This window comes from Staurois parvus, unplaced genomic scaffold (assembly GCF_062004578.1).
Source record: "Staurois parvus isolate SC_StPar_1 unplaced genomic scaffold, SC_StPar_1.0 ptg000165l, whole genome shotgun sequence".
Taxonomy (NCBI): Eukaryota; Metazoa; Chordata; class Amphibia; order Anura; family Ranidae; genus Staurois; species Staurois parvus.
In genome coordinates, this window is record NW_028317961.1 from 4,402,836 (window position 1) to 4,418,275 (window position 15,440).

Consider the following 15,440-nt stretch of genomic DNA (forward strand, 5'->3'; position numbering starts at 1 on the left):
AAAGTACAAAAAACTCATCTTTCTTATGTAAACTACTAGTCCCATTGATCCACCATGGAATGGAGATGAACAAAGGCTGATGTGTGAAGTCCAGCCTGTGTGACAAATATGACTGCTCCCATAGATACACTGGAGAAAATAGTATAGACATGAAGGGACAGGAAGTGTGTTATGTGCAGAATTGCAAAATGTACAAAAAAAAGAAACTGAATGCAGCCACCACATCTAAAAGGCTGGTCCTTTAGATTGTAAACTCCACGAGCAGGGCCCTCCTATTCCTTCTGTACTGAAATGTATTGTATTTGTACTGTCTCCCTTTATACTGTAAAGCACTGCGCAAACTGTTGGCTCTATATAAATCCTGTATAATAATAATAATAGTAAAAAGCTACAAAATAGGAAATTTTATTTTTGGGTTTATATACGCTTTTTTTTTTTTTTTTTAAGACTTCTTTGGAGCTATGCATCGCCTCTCCTCTAGCTAAGTTGCTGAGCGATTTACCTTTTTCCAGCTTGTGAAGTGATCAGGAGAAATTCCACCTTCAGTAGTTAATCATGTTATTCAATGCAGCTACTGATTTTTGTATTTGCTTCAAAACTCTGGTGTTGCATGACAGTAATTCCTGTGCTCATTGCAAAGCCAAATTATGTCATCTCACTCCCATGATGTAGCATACAAAAGTTGTGAGACCAGGTATGAGTGGCAGCAACAGTAGACTTCCGGTTTGTGACTTGACGTCTTCGGCCCTACGTGATGCCATTTTGCAAGTGGAATTACAGCAACTATTTGGAGATCACCGTATAGTGAGTTTGTACACTGTGGTGTCCCAGGAGGACACATTTTAATGTGAGTACAATATATACTTTTTAAATAAAGGCTGGTTTGGTTGTACATACTACACTATATTCAGCGTTTTTCTCCACATGACAGTGGAGTGGATTCATATAAAGTGTTGGCAAAGAGTAGGAAGTGATTACACATGTTCACAAAGCCATCGTGGAGTATATGGGACTTTCTATCATGGTTTATGTTGTATAAAGTATCACAAGCACAGTGGCTATAAACAGGATATACATTTGTCTATATATATCCAGTGTGTGTGTCTATATATATATATATATCCAGTGTGTGTGTCTATATATATATATATCCAGTGTGTGTGTCTATATATATATATATATATATATATATCCAGTGTGTGTGTCTATATATATATATATATATATATCCAGTGTGTGTGTCTATATATATATATATATATATATATATATATATATATATATATCCAGTGTGTGTGTCTATATATATATATATATATATATATATATATATCCAGTGTGTGTGTCTATATATATATATATATATATATATATATATATATATATATACATCCAGTGTGTGTGTCTATATATATATATATATATATATACATCCAGTGTGTGTGTCTATATATATATATATATATATATATATATATCCAGTGTGTGTGTCTATATATATATATATATATATATATATATATATATATATATCCAGTGTGTGTGTCTATATATATATATATATATATCCAGTGTGTGTGTCTATATATATATATATATCCAGTGTGTGTGTCTATATATATATATATCCAGTGTGTGTGTCTATATATATATATATATCCAGTGTGTGTGTCTATATATATATATATATCCAGTGTGTGTGTCTATATATATATATATATCCAGTGTGTGTGTCTATATATATATATATCCAGTGTGTGTGTCTATATATATATATCCAGTGTGTGTGTCTATATATATATATATCCAGTGTGTGTGTCTATATATATATATCCAGTGTGTGTGTCTATATATATATCCAGTGTGTGTGTCTATATATATATCCAGTGTGTGTGTCTATATACTGTATATATCCAGTGTGTGTGTCTATATATATATCCAGTGTGTGTGTGTGTATATATATGTAATATGTTTGATTATCAAGTGTTCACAAACACTGTGGAGTATTGTTTATATTACACCATCACTGTGTAGGTTTATAAGTGCACATTCAGTGGATTCAAGGATTATTATTTGACATAGGATTATCACTATGTAGGTATACTCATGTTTGTATGTATTATGCGCTGCATTTTTCACGGTCATAGAATGTATATATTACAGAAGACTGAGAAGGCAGGTAAGTTTTACTTAAGAAACAGCCTGTCTGCTCCAAGCTTTCTAACTTTCACGTTTTCTCCTTTAACACTGATGGATAATTACAATGGACAGCTTTCGTTTATTCATGTAAGGCTGCATTTCCACTTAAGCCAAGTGTCTTTAGTCATTTTACTGGTCTTTTTATCATCTGTACAGGCATTTTTGAGATTTTTGCTGGCGTCAAAGCTTGAGCATTGTTTTAAAGCTTGAGATATGTGCTTTTTTCATACTTTTTTTTTAGCACTCTTATTTAACCATGGGATTTTGGATGTTGAGCTTCAATCTACAAATTGCTCAGGTGTAAATGGGGTGTAAAACTTAAGCCCTGAAAGGATAAAGAAAAAAAAAATTGTTGCTGTACATCAAAAAAAAAAAAAAATCTGGAATTTGGCTTCAGTATGTTAGTTAAGTCCATGTAAATCTGCTAGTGCATTTAACAATACACTCCACAGATTGATAATGCTACTATCCAAGGTAGTCTCCGTTACTCCTCCATCTACAGTGAAGACATCCTAAAACAGGAATTGTATTACTAGTAGGATCACCGGCTGAAAACGAAGGGAAAAAAGCCAAAAACAAAAAGTAAACTAATGCAGCCAACACATGGACTCGTAAGCTGAACTATATAATTTTCTTGTTTTGAGGTTTAATACCAGGTTTTGAGGTTTTAAAGAATTTTTAAATTTGAAAACAAAAATGTAATGTATTGCAGCATACCAGTCCTTAGATGTGGTAGCACCATTGATTTTCTTTTTTAGCTATATTGGATGAAAATACAGAAAATATCCATCATTCTTGACTGGAATCCAAACTTCTTGTAACTTCAAGTGCACTTAACTGAAATCTCAGTTCATTTCTTACCAGATCTCTTTTACTGAAGTACAGAACACCTCCCCCTTATGTTCTGGAGATAACAAGGGAAGAGGGAAATTCTGTAGCCCAGCATAGAAGAATTTGCAGTTAGAGGCACTGTGCTGTCAGTTTGAATAGGCACACAGGATATCTGACAGACCAACATACACTATATTGCCAAAAGTATTGAGTTGGCCCACCCTGTGCAGCTATAATAGCTTCAACTCTGTCTACAAGGTTTAGGAGTATGTCTACAAGAATGTTTGACCATTCTTCCATAAGCGCATTTGTGAGGTCAAGCACTCATGTCAGGCAAGAAGGCCTGGCTCACAGTCTCCTCTAATTTATCCCAAAGGCGTTCTACCAGGTTGAGGTCAGGACTCTGGAGCGGAGGAACTTGACTGCCTGCACAAACTTGCTCATCCATGTCTTTACGAACCTTGCTTTGTGCACTGGTGCGCAGTCATTTTGGAATAGGAAGGGGCCATCCCCAAACTGTTCCAACAAAGTTGGGAACATGAAATTGTTCAAAATGTCTTGTATGCTGATGTCTTAAGAGTTCCCTTCACTGGAATGAAGGGGCCAAGTCCAACCCCTGAAAAACAACCCCACACCATAATCCCTCCTCCACCAAACTTTACACTTGGCACAATGAAGTCAGGCAAGTACAGTTCTCCTGGCAACTGCCAAACCCAGACACGTCCATCGGATTGCCAGACAGAGAAGTGTGATTGGTCACTCCAGAGAACGTCTCCACTGCTCTAGAGTCTTTTACACTACTGCATCTGATGCTTTACATTGCACTTGGTGATGTAAGACTTGGATGCCGCTGCTCAGCCATGGAAACCCATTCCATGAAGCTCGCTACGCACTGTTGTGCTAATCTGAAGGCCACATGACGTTTGGAGGTCTTTAGCTATTGACTCTGCAGACAACTGGCGACTTCAGCATGCACTGACCCGCTCCCATTTTATGTGGCCTACCACTTCATGGCTGAGTTGCTGTTGCTCCCAGTTGCTTCCACTTTCTTATAATACCACTAACAGTTGAACGTGGAATATTTAGTAGCAAGGAAATTTCCCGGATGGACTTATTGCACAGGTGGCAACCCATCACGGTATCACGCTTGAATTCACTGAGCTCCTGAGAGTGACCCATTCTTTCACAAATGTTTGTAGAAGCAGTTTGCATGCCTAGATGATTGATTTTATACATCTGTGGCTGTGTAGGTGATTGGAACACCTGAATTTAATTTGGAGGGGTGTCCCAATACTTTTGGCAATATAGTGTATATTATTTCTGTACTTACATAATTTTAAAGGGACACACCATGAAAGAAAAACACATGTACTGCAAAGATGCATTAAATATATATTTATTTTTCCCCAAACATACACTTCAAATAGTGGTTCTCAGTCAAATCAAAAAAGTACACTGGAAGGATTTTCCAACAAGCCACTGATGTTCAGGTGTGATCGTTCTACTTACTAGAGATTCCAAAAGCACACGAATACACACAAACTATAGCCTAGCACACACACCATATACATCATGCAGAGCATGAAGTTATTGAAAAGCCATAAGATTAGAAAACAAACTAAAAAAACAGAAAGAGACAAAATTCTCAAGTGATGTCGTCGCTGCTCTAGCTTGGGAAAAATCTCACACTGAAAAGATAAGACATGCTAGGGAAACATTGAACAGGAAACTGCAGTCACTTGGGCTCAAGGATACAAAGACTATGTATAAAAAAATATACATTTGTACCATATGACCCTCATTACAGAAATGACACAAGTAAGGGTGTTTGGCAGTGCCTAAGTATAGTCTACAGCCTAACAGTAACAGTGTTTGCTTTATAGATTTCAGAGTAAACAGCTTTCATGTTACCAGTCAAGAAAACAATTTCTATTAAATAAATCTTTATGTGAATTGTCAAGTGAAACAAGCACAATTTATACTGGTGACTGTGTTCTTTTATATATGTTGTTTGGCTTTTCAACATATGAAATGCAGTCTTGCTATCAGAGACTGAAGGTCTTGCTCACATATTTCTTCCAGATGAGGGTATGTGAATTTGGCCACACGCCACCATAATGTCTGTGTATGCACAACGAAAAGGGAATGAAACACAAACTATGAAAATGAGGCTCTGCTCGAAAAAAGCCAAACACGTGTATGCAGTAAACAACAACAGTGGGAAGGGGATGGGGGTGCCGTGCCACACCATACTTTTATTAGACTGAATCTTTACCACCAGTGCAAAAAATATTCATGTTTGACGAAGGTCTCCTACACCAGCAAGGTCTCACACTGCATCCCATTCCTTCTAAACCACACGATCCCAAGAGAACAAATTTCAACATTTTTATTTTTTGTCCTCTGCAATATGAGCCTCAGCTTTTTCCACCAGCTCGTGATGACAGAATTCAAGAATTTGCAGAGGTCAACAGAGATTTGTATGCATTGTGAATCTGCTCCAAGGCTACAATGAGCAATACATGGAACATGCATGGAGGCGTCTGTGTTTTCTGCCCTAAGCAACTGAATAAAGGAAACAGAAATCTGGCTCAAACACTGCCACGATGCCGCATTATATTACATCAAATGAAAAAATGGAAAATAAACATGGCACAAACACAGTAAATGGCACTGTTCAAACAATATACACACACACTATATACAAATTTAATAAATAAATAAGGCGCTGCAGATTGGTCTTTTGTTGTTTCTATATATTGGAGATTGGGTGCTCTCCGTTATCTGCTTTGCATCTGAAGGATCACATTACATGCTCTGTGTTTGTGCTGTCCTGACCAGCTTGCATATTGAATAACTTCATTAGATTTAGCATTCTGAACTGGTCCCTGGCAGGGATCAGATTGGGGTCATGGGGGCAGTCTCACCTATTTAACAGGTCATGTTGGAACCTTGGCATCACCAAATATTTAGTGAAGCTACTGTCCACTGTGGTGGACAAGGGTTACACAGGCCATTGGATAGTCATTAACATGAGTACACACACACACACACACGACAACCACGTTCTCCAGGCATTAGCTTTCCCTATAGCTTATCAATGTCAAATGTGGATTTACACTTTTAGCAGTAGCAGCTTACACTTACATGGAGCAACCCCAGCCCATGTCAAATTCCAACAGCTCGTCCGGCTCTGGGCACTGGGTCACCAAGTGACCCAGTTTATGGTTAGACCAACAGCAAACCTTGCAATGTTTTTTTTATCAACCAAAGCAGGCTATAGATAGAAGGAAACATTGTAGGAAAATGTATACGAAAATGTCCAGAACATTCTAATATCATTTGAAATATTTGATTTTGAAATGAATGAGCTTTACCGAACAAAAACCACATTCACTGTTGAAAATTCATTTGTTCAAGAAAGGATTTCCATTGAGCATTGTAAATTTTTCTTGTCAATGCAGATGAAAGCGAAAGTCAAATTTGACCCACTAATAATTAGAAAAACAAATAAACTTTCCTAGAACATTCTTTACCTAAGAATTATCGCTCAAAAGGTCTACCCATCCTTGGCCAGCTTTATGAGCTAGGGCATTAATTGGGAGAAAAAATGCTTTATGGCCTCAAAACAATCTTGTCTTTCTGCAATACTAAAGGGGGCTCCTTACTAGACAAAGCTGCTAACTCAGAGACCCTCTACACAGGGATGATAGCAATAAGAAAAGTCCCAAAGTGACATGTAAAAGGTGGAGATGTGTGCGACAGCCTCAACATAGGCCTTAATTAGGAAGTGAGAGGTGAAAAGTCTCCAGACAGAGCAGCCAAGGCCGAGATTTGTCCTTTGATGGTACTTAAAGCCATATTCTGATCCAGACCAGAATGAAGAAAGCACAGAATAGAATGAAAGAATAGAATGAAAGTTCCCTGACTCGCACCAAGCAAAATAAAACTTTTAGGTGTGCTAGTAGACTTTGCGAGATGTCGATTTCCTAGCCTTCAAAGGTAGGGATGATAGAGTCCAATAAGCTTCTGTCTCTTAGGGCCATGGCTTCAACAGGCATGGTGTTAAATCCAGCAACTGAGAAGCAGAAAACACTGGCCCTTGGCACAGAAGATCTGGGCGACCCATAAGGAAGTCTGCCAGGAGGCCAAGTACCACATCCTCCTGGACAAATTTGGTGCAATGAGAATCACGGAAATTCCCTTCATCTGGATCCTGCAGATCAGAAAATGGATAATCTGGAGTAGCTGAAAGGCATAGATCAGATTGAACGGATCCCACTAGGGATCAGAGCGTCCACTGCAAAGGCCCAAAAGTCCCTGGACTAGGTCACAGTTTGATGCCAAATCTGAATGCCAGAAGATCCATGTCCTGCATCCCCACCTGTAGCAAAGAGCTTGAAACACCTCCAGAGATCATTTCCCCAGTCCGGCAGGATGAGGGAAGGAACAGCGCCACCTGCACTTTGAAAGTGACTGGCAGCTATACAGCTGCTGGATCACTTTCACTTTACAGCCAGGAGCCAAGCTCAACTGGTTAAGCTTGAATGAAATCTCTGCAACAGGTATCTCATCCTGACCCGATTCCTCAGAAGGAGAACGTTCAACCTCAACTGACACTTCCCCCTCAAGTTACATGCCCGGCTCAAAGGCAAAGTCAAACACTGAATAAGGAGGGGAGGTAGGCTGCTGTGAATGCAGTAAGCATGAAGAACAGTCAGTTGCACAGTGAGTACCAGAGGCCACATAGGCACACCATGCATCACAAGGGAAGGCCATGCTGGAGCAGAAGTACTGGCATGGGCATGACAATACCAAGAAATGGCACCAAAATTTAAACTGAAACCGCTACTCCTGGCTCCTAGCCATCAGAAGAGTGGTTTTTGGCCCCCACAAACCCCAAAGAAATATAAAAAGGCAACCGTGGCATGAATGTTTAAAGGACTTTTGCCATGTTCTCACCATTGAAGCTTCTGCAGGCAGGGTTAAAGGAAAGATATGCCCTATCCTGGTATTGGCCTCCATGATGGGCATACTCCCACAGGTTTCCTCAGGGACAGGGCTCTGCTACTAGCAGGATCATGGTCCTGGACCTGCAAAGCACCCTGTGGGTAACTCCCTGTATTTCAATATGTGCCAAGGGGAGTGTCTACAGAAGGATCCAGTGCATTTCAGCAACACTACAGGTCGGCCGGCTGTGGTCCCCCAAGCCTCTGAACCTCTGAAGTACACCAATCTGAAAGTTGAAGTTGGTGCAGCAAGAATCTTTATAGGAGAATCATCATGAAAGAATAATCATAGCCCAAAAAAAAAAAAAAAAAGCAAGAAAAAAAACCTCCAGAAGATAAGCTTCTTTCAGTAGAGAGAAGAGGTTCAACAACTAAGGACACTATAAATAAAACAGAGGCAAGCTGGGAGTGGGAGGGGTTTTATAGGGGGATGTCCATGCAGTTTTATTTTCACCTGCAGATAGCTACAAATAACCCAGTGATTATGACCATATATCCTGCATCCCGTATTGTACAACTAAGAAATGCAAATATTCTTTGATGTCCATAGCCAGGCTACATGAACCTCCTGATTGCAGCCCACTTAAATATTTTCCTTTCTTCTTGTTCCAGCGATCTTCTCTATACAAACCTTCCTGCCAATATACAGCCTTCTCAACAAGAATATCCTAAAGCCATTTATTCCTATGGGTAAGCTAAATTTTGCTGGAGGCCACCACGAGTAAGACTCATAGGAATGGCCCACAGAAATAAATAGGGCCACAGCATTCATGCGTAGTATACAGGTATGGGTGCAGTTGTCCTTTAAGGACTCTCAATCAGAATGTAAAGAAGTGAAAGTTACTTGCAAAGTTCTTAGGCCCCTTTCACACAAGTGAACCGATCTGGTCCACCTGTCCGTTTTTTAAGCAGACCTGATCGGACGCTCCATTGCTCTCTGTGGAGTGGTGTGTGTAAATGGACATGTCCGTTTACACCCACCTGCATCTGATCCGATCCTGTCCACTAAAAACAGACAGATGGGTATCCGTTTCCCATCCCTCTGGCGGATCAGATTGAATGACAGGTCAGATGGAAATGGACGGATGCTCCATAAAGGACAGCGAGCTGGGTCCGTGTCTGCTCTGCATAAGCGGAGCAGACATGGAACTGTCATCCACCTACTCAGTGAGCAGATCCCAAGCTGGGCAAGCAGATCCACCTAGTGTGAAATGGACCTAACTTTGCACTGCTATGTTTATACTTAAAGTAAACAAGTCATGAACCAAGAAAGTATGAATGTTTTCCTCTCAATCCTCTTCCTAATACACTGACCATCACCAGATGATACTAGATTTTTTTTAAACAAGACAAACAGCAATATGAAAAGTGCAGCAATTTATAATGAGCAACAAACAATTATAATGATGCCTGTAACAGGATCAAAAGGATAGGTTGATTATTACTTTTAGATTATCATCATCTTTCTTTTGCCTAAACAAATTGGTCAGTTGATATACTTAACAGGTTTATGGTCCCTAAAGAACAAGGAAAACTGAAGAACACAAGACATAAAATAAAAGGCAGTCAAACAGAAAAGCATATAAGGCTAAAGGCAAAAGGCTGAACCTAATTTCTATACAATAAACTTTTTTGCTCCGTGGTGTAGGACTATCCCAAAATAAATACACCTATGAAGTAACATTTCAAAATGTTAACATCAATCCTATTTGTAGGTGTGATTCAGTACAAGGGTCACATTTTACATTTTACAAATATTTTGACCAAAAAAAAAAAAAAAACACCTTATAATGAATGAGTTCCCTACTACATCAAGGTCTTCATAATGGTTCCCCTTACATTAGGGAGTCCATTAGAATCCCCCCATATGTCAGGGTCCCCATCAGACTCCTCCTTGCATTAGGGTCCCCACAATAGTGTCCCCTTACATCAGGAGGAAGCAGAGACCAAAAGAAGTCTCTGCTAATCTGAAATGTCAATTTGAGCAAAGGGATAGGTGACTGACTCCAGCTACAGGTCTTATAAAATCCTGTAGTGGGCCGGATGTGGCCCACTGTCCGCAGTTTGAAGACCCCCTGATTTATAAGTAAAGGTTTCACATTTAAACACAAAAATATATGTCCACAACATAATTCAAAATATCGGTTATCTCTAGATATGCCACATATAATATCCAACAGAAAAAAAAAATGTTACAATGAGTAATTACCACATTACACATTATTAAGCCATAATCTAGGGTCAGTAGAATAAAGTCATATCTAACTGAAACTATCCATTAATATATAAACAAATACCATTGTAAGAAAAAAGGTAATAAGCCTTTAGGGATTTAAAATAGGAAACACTTACTTCTCATTTGCCTCTTAATTTCCTTTGCAGGATCCAGCCAGTTCTGAAATAAGAAGACAGACACTAGGTAAGCCATTAGAGTACAGTGATTGTTCAAACAGAGAAATTTAAAACTAACATTCTTTACTACATTGACTGAATGCATAGAGAAAGCATCCACTCTTTAAAAGGTATCTTCGACAAGGTGAAAGAAAAAGTGGACCACCATATAGGATGTCTTCATGTGCTAAGATGACATAAGCCTTAGCGGTTCTAAAAAACTGCTAAAAGCCATCACAACGTCATGTCAGTTTGTTTACAAGGAACACATGGTTTGATCATACAGGGCAAAACAACAGAGCACTTTATTTCCCCTCCTTCTGTTTGCTGTAACTGCTTAAAAAAATATTAGCTGGAGTTTGGCCTCAATTTGTTAGTGTATTTAAATCTGATAGTACACCTAGCCTAGACTGCCAATGCTGCCGTCTAAAGGTACCCCTGTGCTCATTTATCCAGAGAGGGGGGCACTCTAATATAGGAGGTATGTTACTGTCCAGATCACTAGGTGAGAAAAAAAAGCCACGTCTACTGATTGGTAAACTAAAATATTACGGTACATTTTTAGCCTTGGGTTTAAAATCAATTTAAAGCTTGCATCCAATTTCACAGCCAAAGCTTGTATAATATGAATTTGTTGTGCTGTTAGGGCTATGCTGTACTTGGTTATGGTAAAGAAGGTGCTCCTCCTCTATAGTCCAACTGATGTTACATTCCTTCCAATGGCAAATCACTTTTTGGCGACAATCTGGACAAAGCCATCAACAAAGTTGTTGGAGGAAAAAGTGGGCTAATTCCTTAGGCAAAAAGAGGAGGATGTTTCCTTCCAAAAACACAATCCAGTAAAGAAACAAAAAATGCAAGATTCTATCACGGCAAGGAAAGATTTCAGAAGAGGTTGAAGAGGGTCTCATGCTATGTTCCTGAAGTTGCCAAAGTGCTAAGACTGACAAAAACTCAGGAATCCCAAAGTCATTTTGATTCTTTGCCCACTCATCCTAGCACCAACTATATTTATGTTGGGTAGGCACCAGGAAAGGAAATGAAGAAAAGTATACACTTCTAAATGGCAACAGAAACGAGCACAGTGCCTATGGGAGTGATCCTGTGTAAAATTCTGTCTATTTTCTATGTGACCTGTAACCAAGTAGGAACAAAGTCCAGTGCTAGGAAAACTGTTGTACAGGTAAACGTAGGTACTTGCTTTCCTTCATTGACCACTTTGGGGAAACGGTTAACCACCTCCCGTCCGGCCGTTGCATATAAACGGCCGGACGGTGGCAGTGCAGGATCAGGTGGCCATTTATAAATGGCCTCCCAGAACCCCGCTTGTGCACGCTCCCTGGGAGCACGCAGCACAGCGTTTTGATGTCCGCTGTGTCCTCCGGACACAGTGGAACACCGATCGGACGGGACCTCTGTACGAGGTCACGATCATGTGATCACTGATTGGCCAATCAGTGATCACATGCAGAGTAGTAAGCAAGATGTCACTTGTGACATCATTGCTTACTACGTGTGAAATCTGTGAATGATCACAGAGCTCACATGGTACAAGGCTATTCACAACAGCTCACCAATCACAGCTCACTCAGTAGTTCTCAATGGCTGCAAGAATGCAGCTAGAGAGAAGGAGAAATGATTGCTTTTATAGCCTTTATGGATGTAAAAGCAATCCGTGTAAAAAAAAATAAAAAATCTTCATCACCCCCCACAAGTAGTACAGTGTCACCATGGTGACACTGTACTGCTAGGGTGACAGTATGTACAAAAATAATAAAAAAAATAAAAAAAAATAAAAATGTAGAAATTTGTTTTTTTTTTAATTATAATTTTGGTTATAAACTAATTTGGGGGTTTTTTTTTTTACTAAAAATATAACAGAATACATTTTGGCCAAGATTTATGATTAAATACTATTTATTTGCAAATTTTTTAAGAAAAACACTTTTCAAAATTTTTGGACTTTTTAATTTACATAGCAAAAAAAATAAAAATCCCAGTGGTGAATAAATACCACCAAAATAAAGCTTTATCTCTCTCAAACAAATGCTAAAAAATTAATATGGGTACAGTGTTGCATGACTGCCTAATTGTCATTCAAAGTGTGATAGCACTGAAAGCTGAAAATTGGCCTGGACAAGAAGGGGGTAAAAGTGTCCAGACTGGAAGTGGTTAATGAAGAAGAGCTGATGATAATCACCTTGTATGCATGGGATCTCTCCCCCTGAATGAAGCAGGTGGTGAGAAAAGGGAAATATGAATATTTGAAAAGGAGGGGTGTCATTATATAGTTGCTTTGCTCAGGCAGGAGTAAAGCACAGGTGTTAGAGATTTAGAAAATCTAAGGGAATTAAGAAACTGAAAGTCATTTTGTTACCATAGGACCATGAAATGCAGTGTATATAAAGGTATTATGCATTAAACAAATGTACAGCTTATTCAGTAAATAAGCTAAACCTGCTTGATTTTTAAAATTTGTGATGATCCAGAAGCAGCAGAAAGTTTCCAGCAATGGGAACTCTGGAGGGAAATGCTACTTGCACTTTTATTCTGTAACTTTGGTCAATTCAGCAAGAATTGGACGAACTTTAAGAGGTGTATATCCAGCATGAGTTCAATGAGCAAGCTTAAAGTCCAACATTTTTGCCAATTTTTTTTTTTTTTACAAATTTGGATAAAGTAGGGAAAGATTCAGAAAGTCTTGTGACACTAGGACTAGAATTGATGAGAACAGTGGTCACTTGGACAGGAAACCAGAGATTAATAATAAACATTTTAAATGCTATTTATGTCCTCATTTTATTCAGATCTCTTCCCTGGGGACACAGGTAGCTAAAAAACCTGACAGAGGATCTAAAAAAGGGATTTTTTTTTTCCTTCACTTGAACTTACAATATAGCTAAAGCTAAAACTTTTTTAGGGAAATAGGTAATGGTTAGAAGAGATGAGGATATCTACTCCAAAGTCTACTGTTTACTGAGGTAATGCGCAAGGTTGCTGCGCTCTCTTTTGTTCTCCGCTACAGTCTATACCAAGCTTCCCCAGCTTCATGACAGAGCTGCACAACCCTTGATCAGTATTGGATGAACATACTAGATCATTAACATTCTTCCTCTGATCGGAGCCCCTGAGCGCAGGAAATGGTGGATGTATGTCATTTGTCCTGACAGCACCACCTGGCTTGACAATTTTCAATCTGAAACTCAAAAGAGCAGAGTGAAAATATTTCAGCCTAACAGCGACTTTAGACAATCAGATGTTGTCACTGTTTGGGTATTCTGATGTCAGAATACAATAGCAGCAGCAAAGATTCCAGCATCCATGTTGCTTAGCATGGATGGGGGAATCTATTGATTTTTCCCTTCCACCACATGAGGCCGGATGAGGGAAATCCTATGTATGGCTAGCCTTAGGCTATACCATGAATGGAATGATAATGCAAGTGATGACCCTGGTTTTGAGCATCTCTTACAATAAATCAGGTCATAATCAGGCCCTTATACGATTTCCTAATTGGCAGTCAGAGGTGCTCATTTTTTAAAAGGGAGGTTTTGTGAGCAGGCTTGAGCATACATGCATGCACAAGAGTAAAGGTAACACACGGTAATTCAGTCAATGGTAGGTATCTGCCCATCTATAGCTAGCCTAATTCTGTCCAATTAGATTTAATGGTGCTTATAAAAAGAGGCATTATACATTAACAGATAAGCGATGTTACTTTTCCATACAAAAAAAAAAAAAAAAGGCCATACAGAAGGGGTTGCACATACAGGTGAAACTCGAAAAATTTGAATATCGTGCAAAAGTTAATTTATTTTAGTAATGCAACTTAAAAGGTGAAACGAATATATGAAATAGACTCATTCCATGCAAAGCAAGATAGTTCAAGCCGTGATTTGTCATAATTGTGATGATTATGGCTTATAGCTCATGAAAACCCCAAATCCACAATCTCAGAAAATTATAATATTGTGAAAAGGTGCAATATTCTAGGCTCACAGTGTCCCACTCTAATCAGCTCATTAAGCCATAACACCTGCAAAGGGTTCCTGAGCCTTTAAATGGTCTCTCAGTCTGGTTCAGTAGGAATCACAATCATGGGAGAATGCTGACTTGACAGTTGTGCAGAAAAGCATCACTGACACCCTCCATAAGGAGGGAAAGCCTCAAAAGGTAATTGCAAAAGAAGTTGGATGTTCACAAAGTGCACAAGCAGCAAGGATGACCGCAGCCTGGAGAGGACGGTCAGGAAAAGGCCATTCAAAAGTGTTGGGGACTTTCACAAGTAGTGGACTGAGGCTGGAGTCTGTGCATCAAGAGCCACCACACACAGACGGATCCTGGACATGGGGCTTCAAATGTCGTATTCCTCTTGTCAAGCCACTCCTGAACAACAAACATCAGAAGCGTCTTACCTGGGCTAAAGAAAAACAGATCTGGTCTGTTGCTCAGTTGTCCAAAGTCCTCTTTTCTGATGAGAGCAATTTTTGCATCTCATTTGGAAACCAAGGAGGCACATACTGCAAGATGCTTGAAGTCCAGTGTGAAGTTTCCACAGTCTGTGTTGATTTGGGGAGCCATGTCATCTGATGGTGTTGGTCCACTGTGCTTCATTAAGTCCAGGGGTCAACGCAGCCATCTACCAGGAGATTTTGGAGCACTTCATGCTTCCTTCCGCAGACGAGCATTGTGGGGATGCCGACTTCATTTTCCAGCAGGACTTGGCACCTGCCCACACTGCCAAAAGCACCAAAACCTGGTTCAATGACCATGGGATTACTGTGCTTGATTGGCCAGCAAACTCACCTGACCTGAACCCCATAGAGAATCTATGGGGCATTGCCAAGAGAAAGATGAGAGACATGAGATGGAACAATGCAGAAGAGCTGAAGGCCGCTATTGAAGCATCCTGGTCTTCCATAACACCTCAGCAGTGCCACAGGCTGATAAGCTTCCATGCAACGCTGCATTGAGGCAGTAATTTCTGCAAAAGGGGCCCAAACCAAGTAC

At 39.5% G+C, this 15,440-nt stretch overlaps 1 protein-coding gene across 25 annotated transcripts in view; it reads right to left on the reverse strand.

The window, feature by feature from the left end:
- Window positions 1–15,440, reverse strand: part of EPB41L2 (erythrocyte membrane protein band 4.1 like 2) — a 296,017-nt gene that overhangs the window by 105,329 nt on the left and 175,248 nt on the right. For all 25 annotated transcript variants that reach the window (XM_089676149.1, XM_089676147.1, XM_089676145.1 and 22 more), the window contains one exon: window positions 10,392–10,434. In XM_089676149.1, coding sequence (XP_089532275.1) covers window positions 10,392–10,434 — 43 coding nt within the window. The remainder of the gene's footprint in view (window positions 1–10,391; window positions 10,435–15,440) is intronic.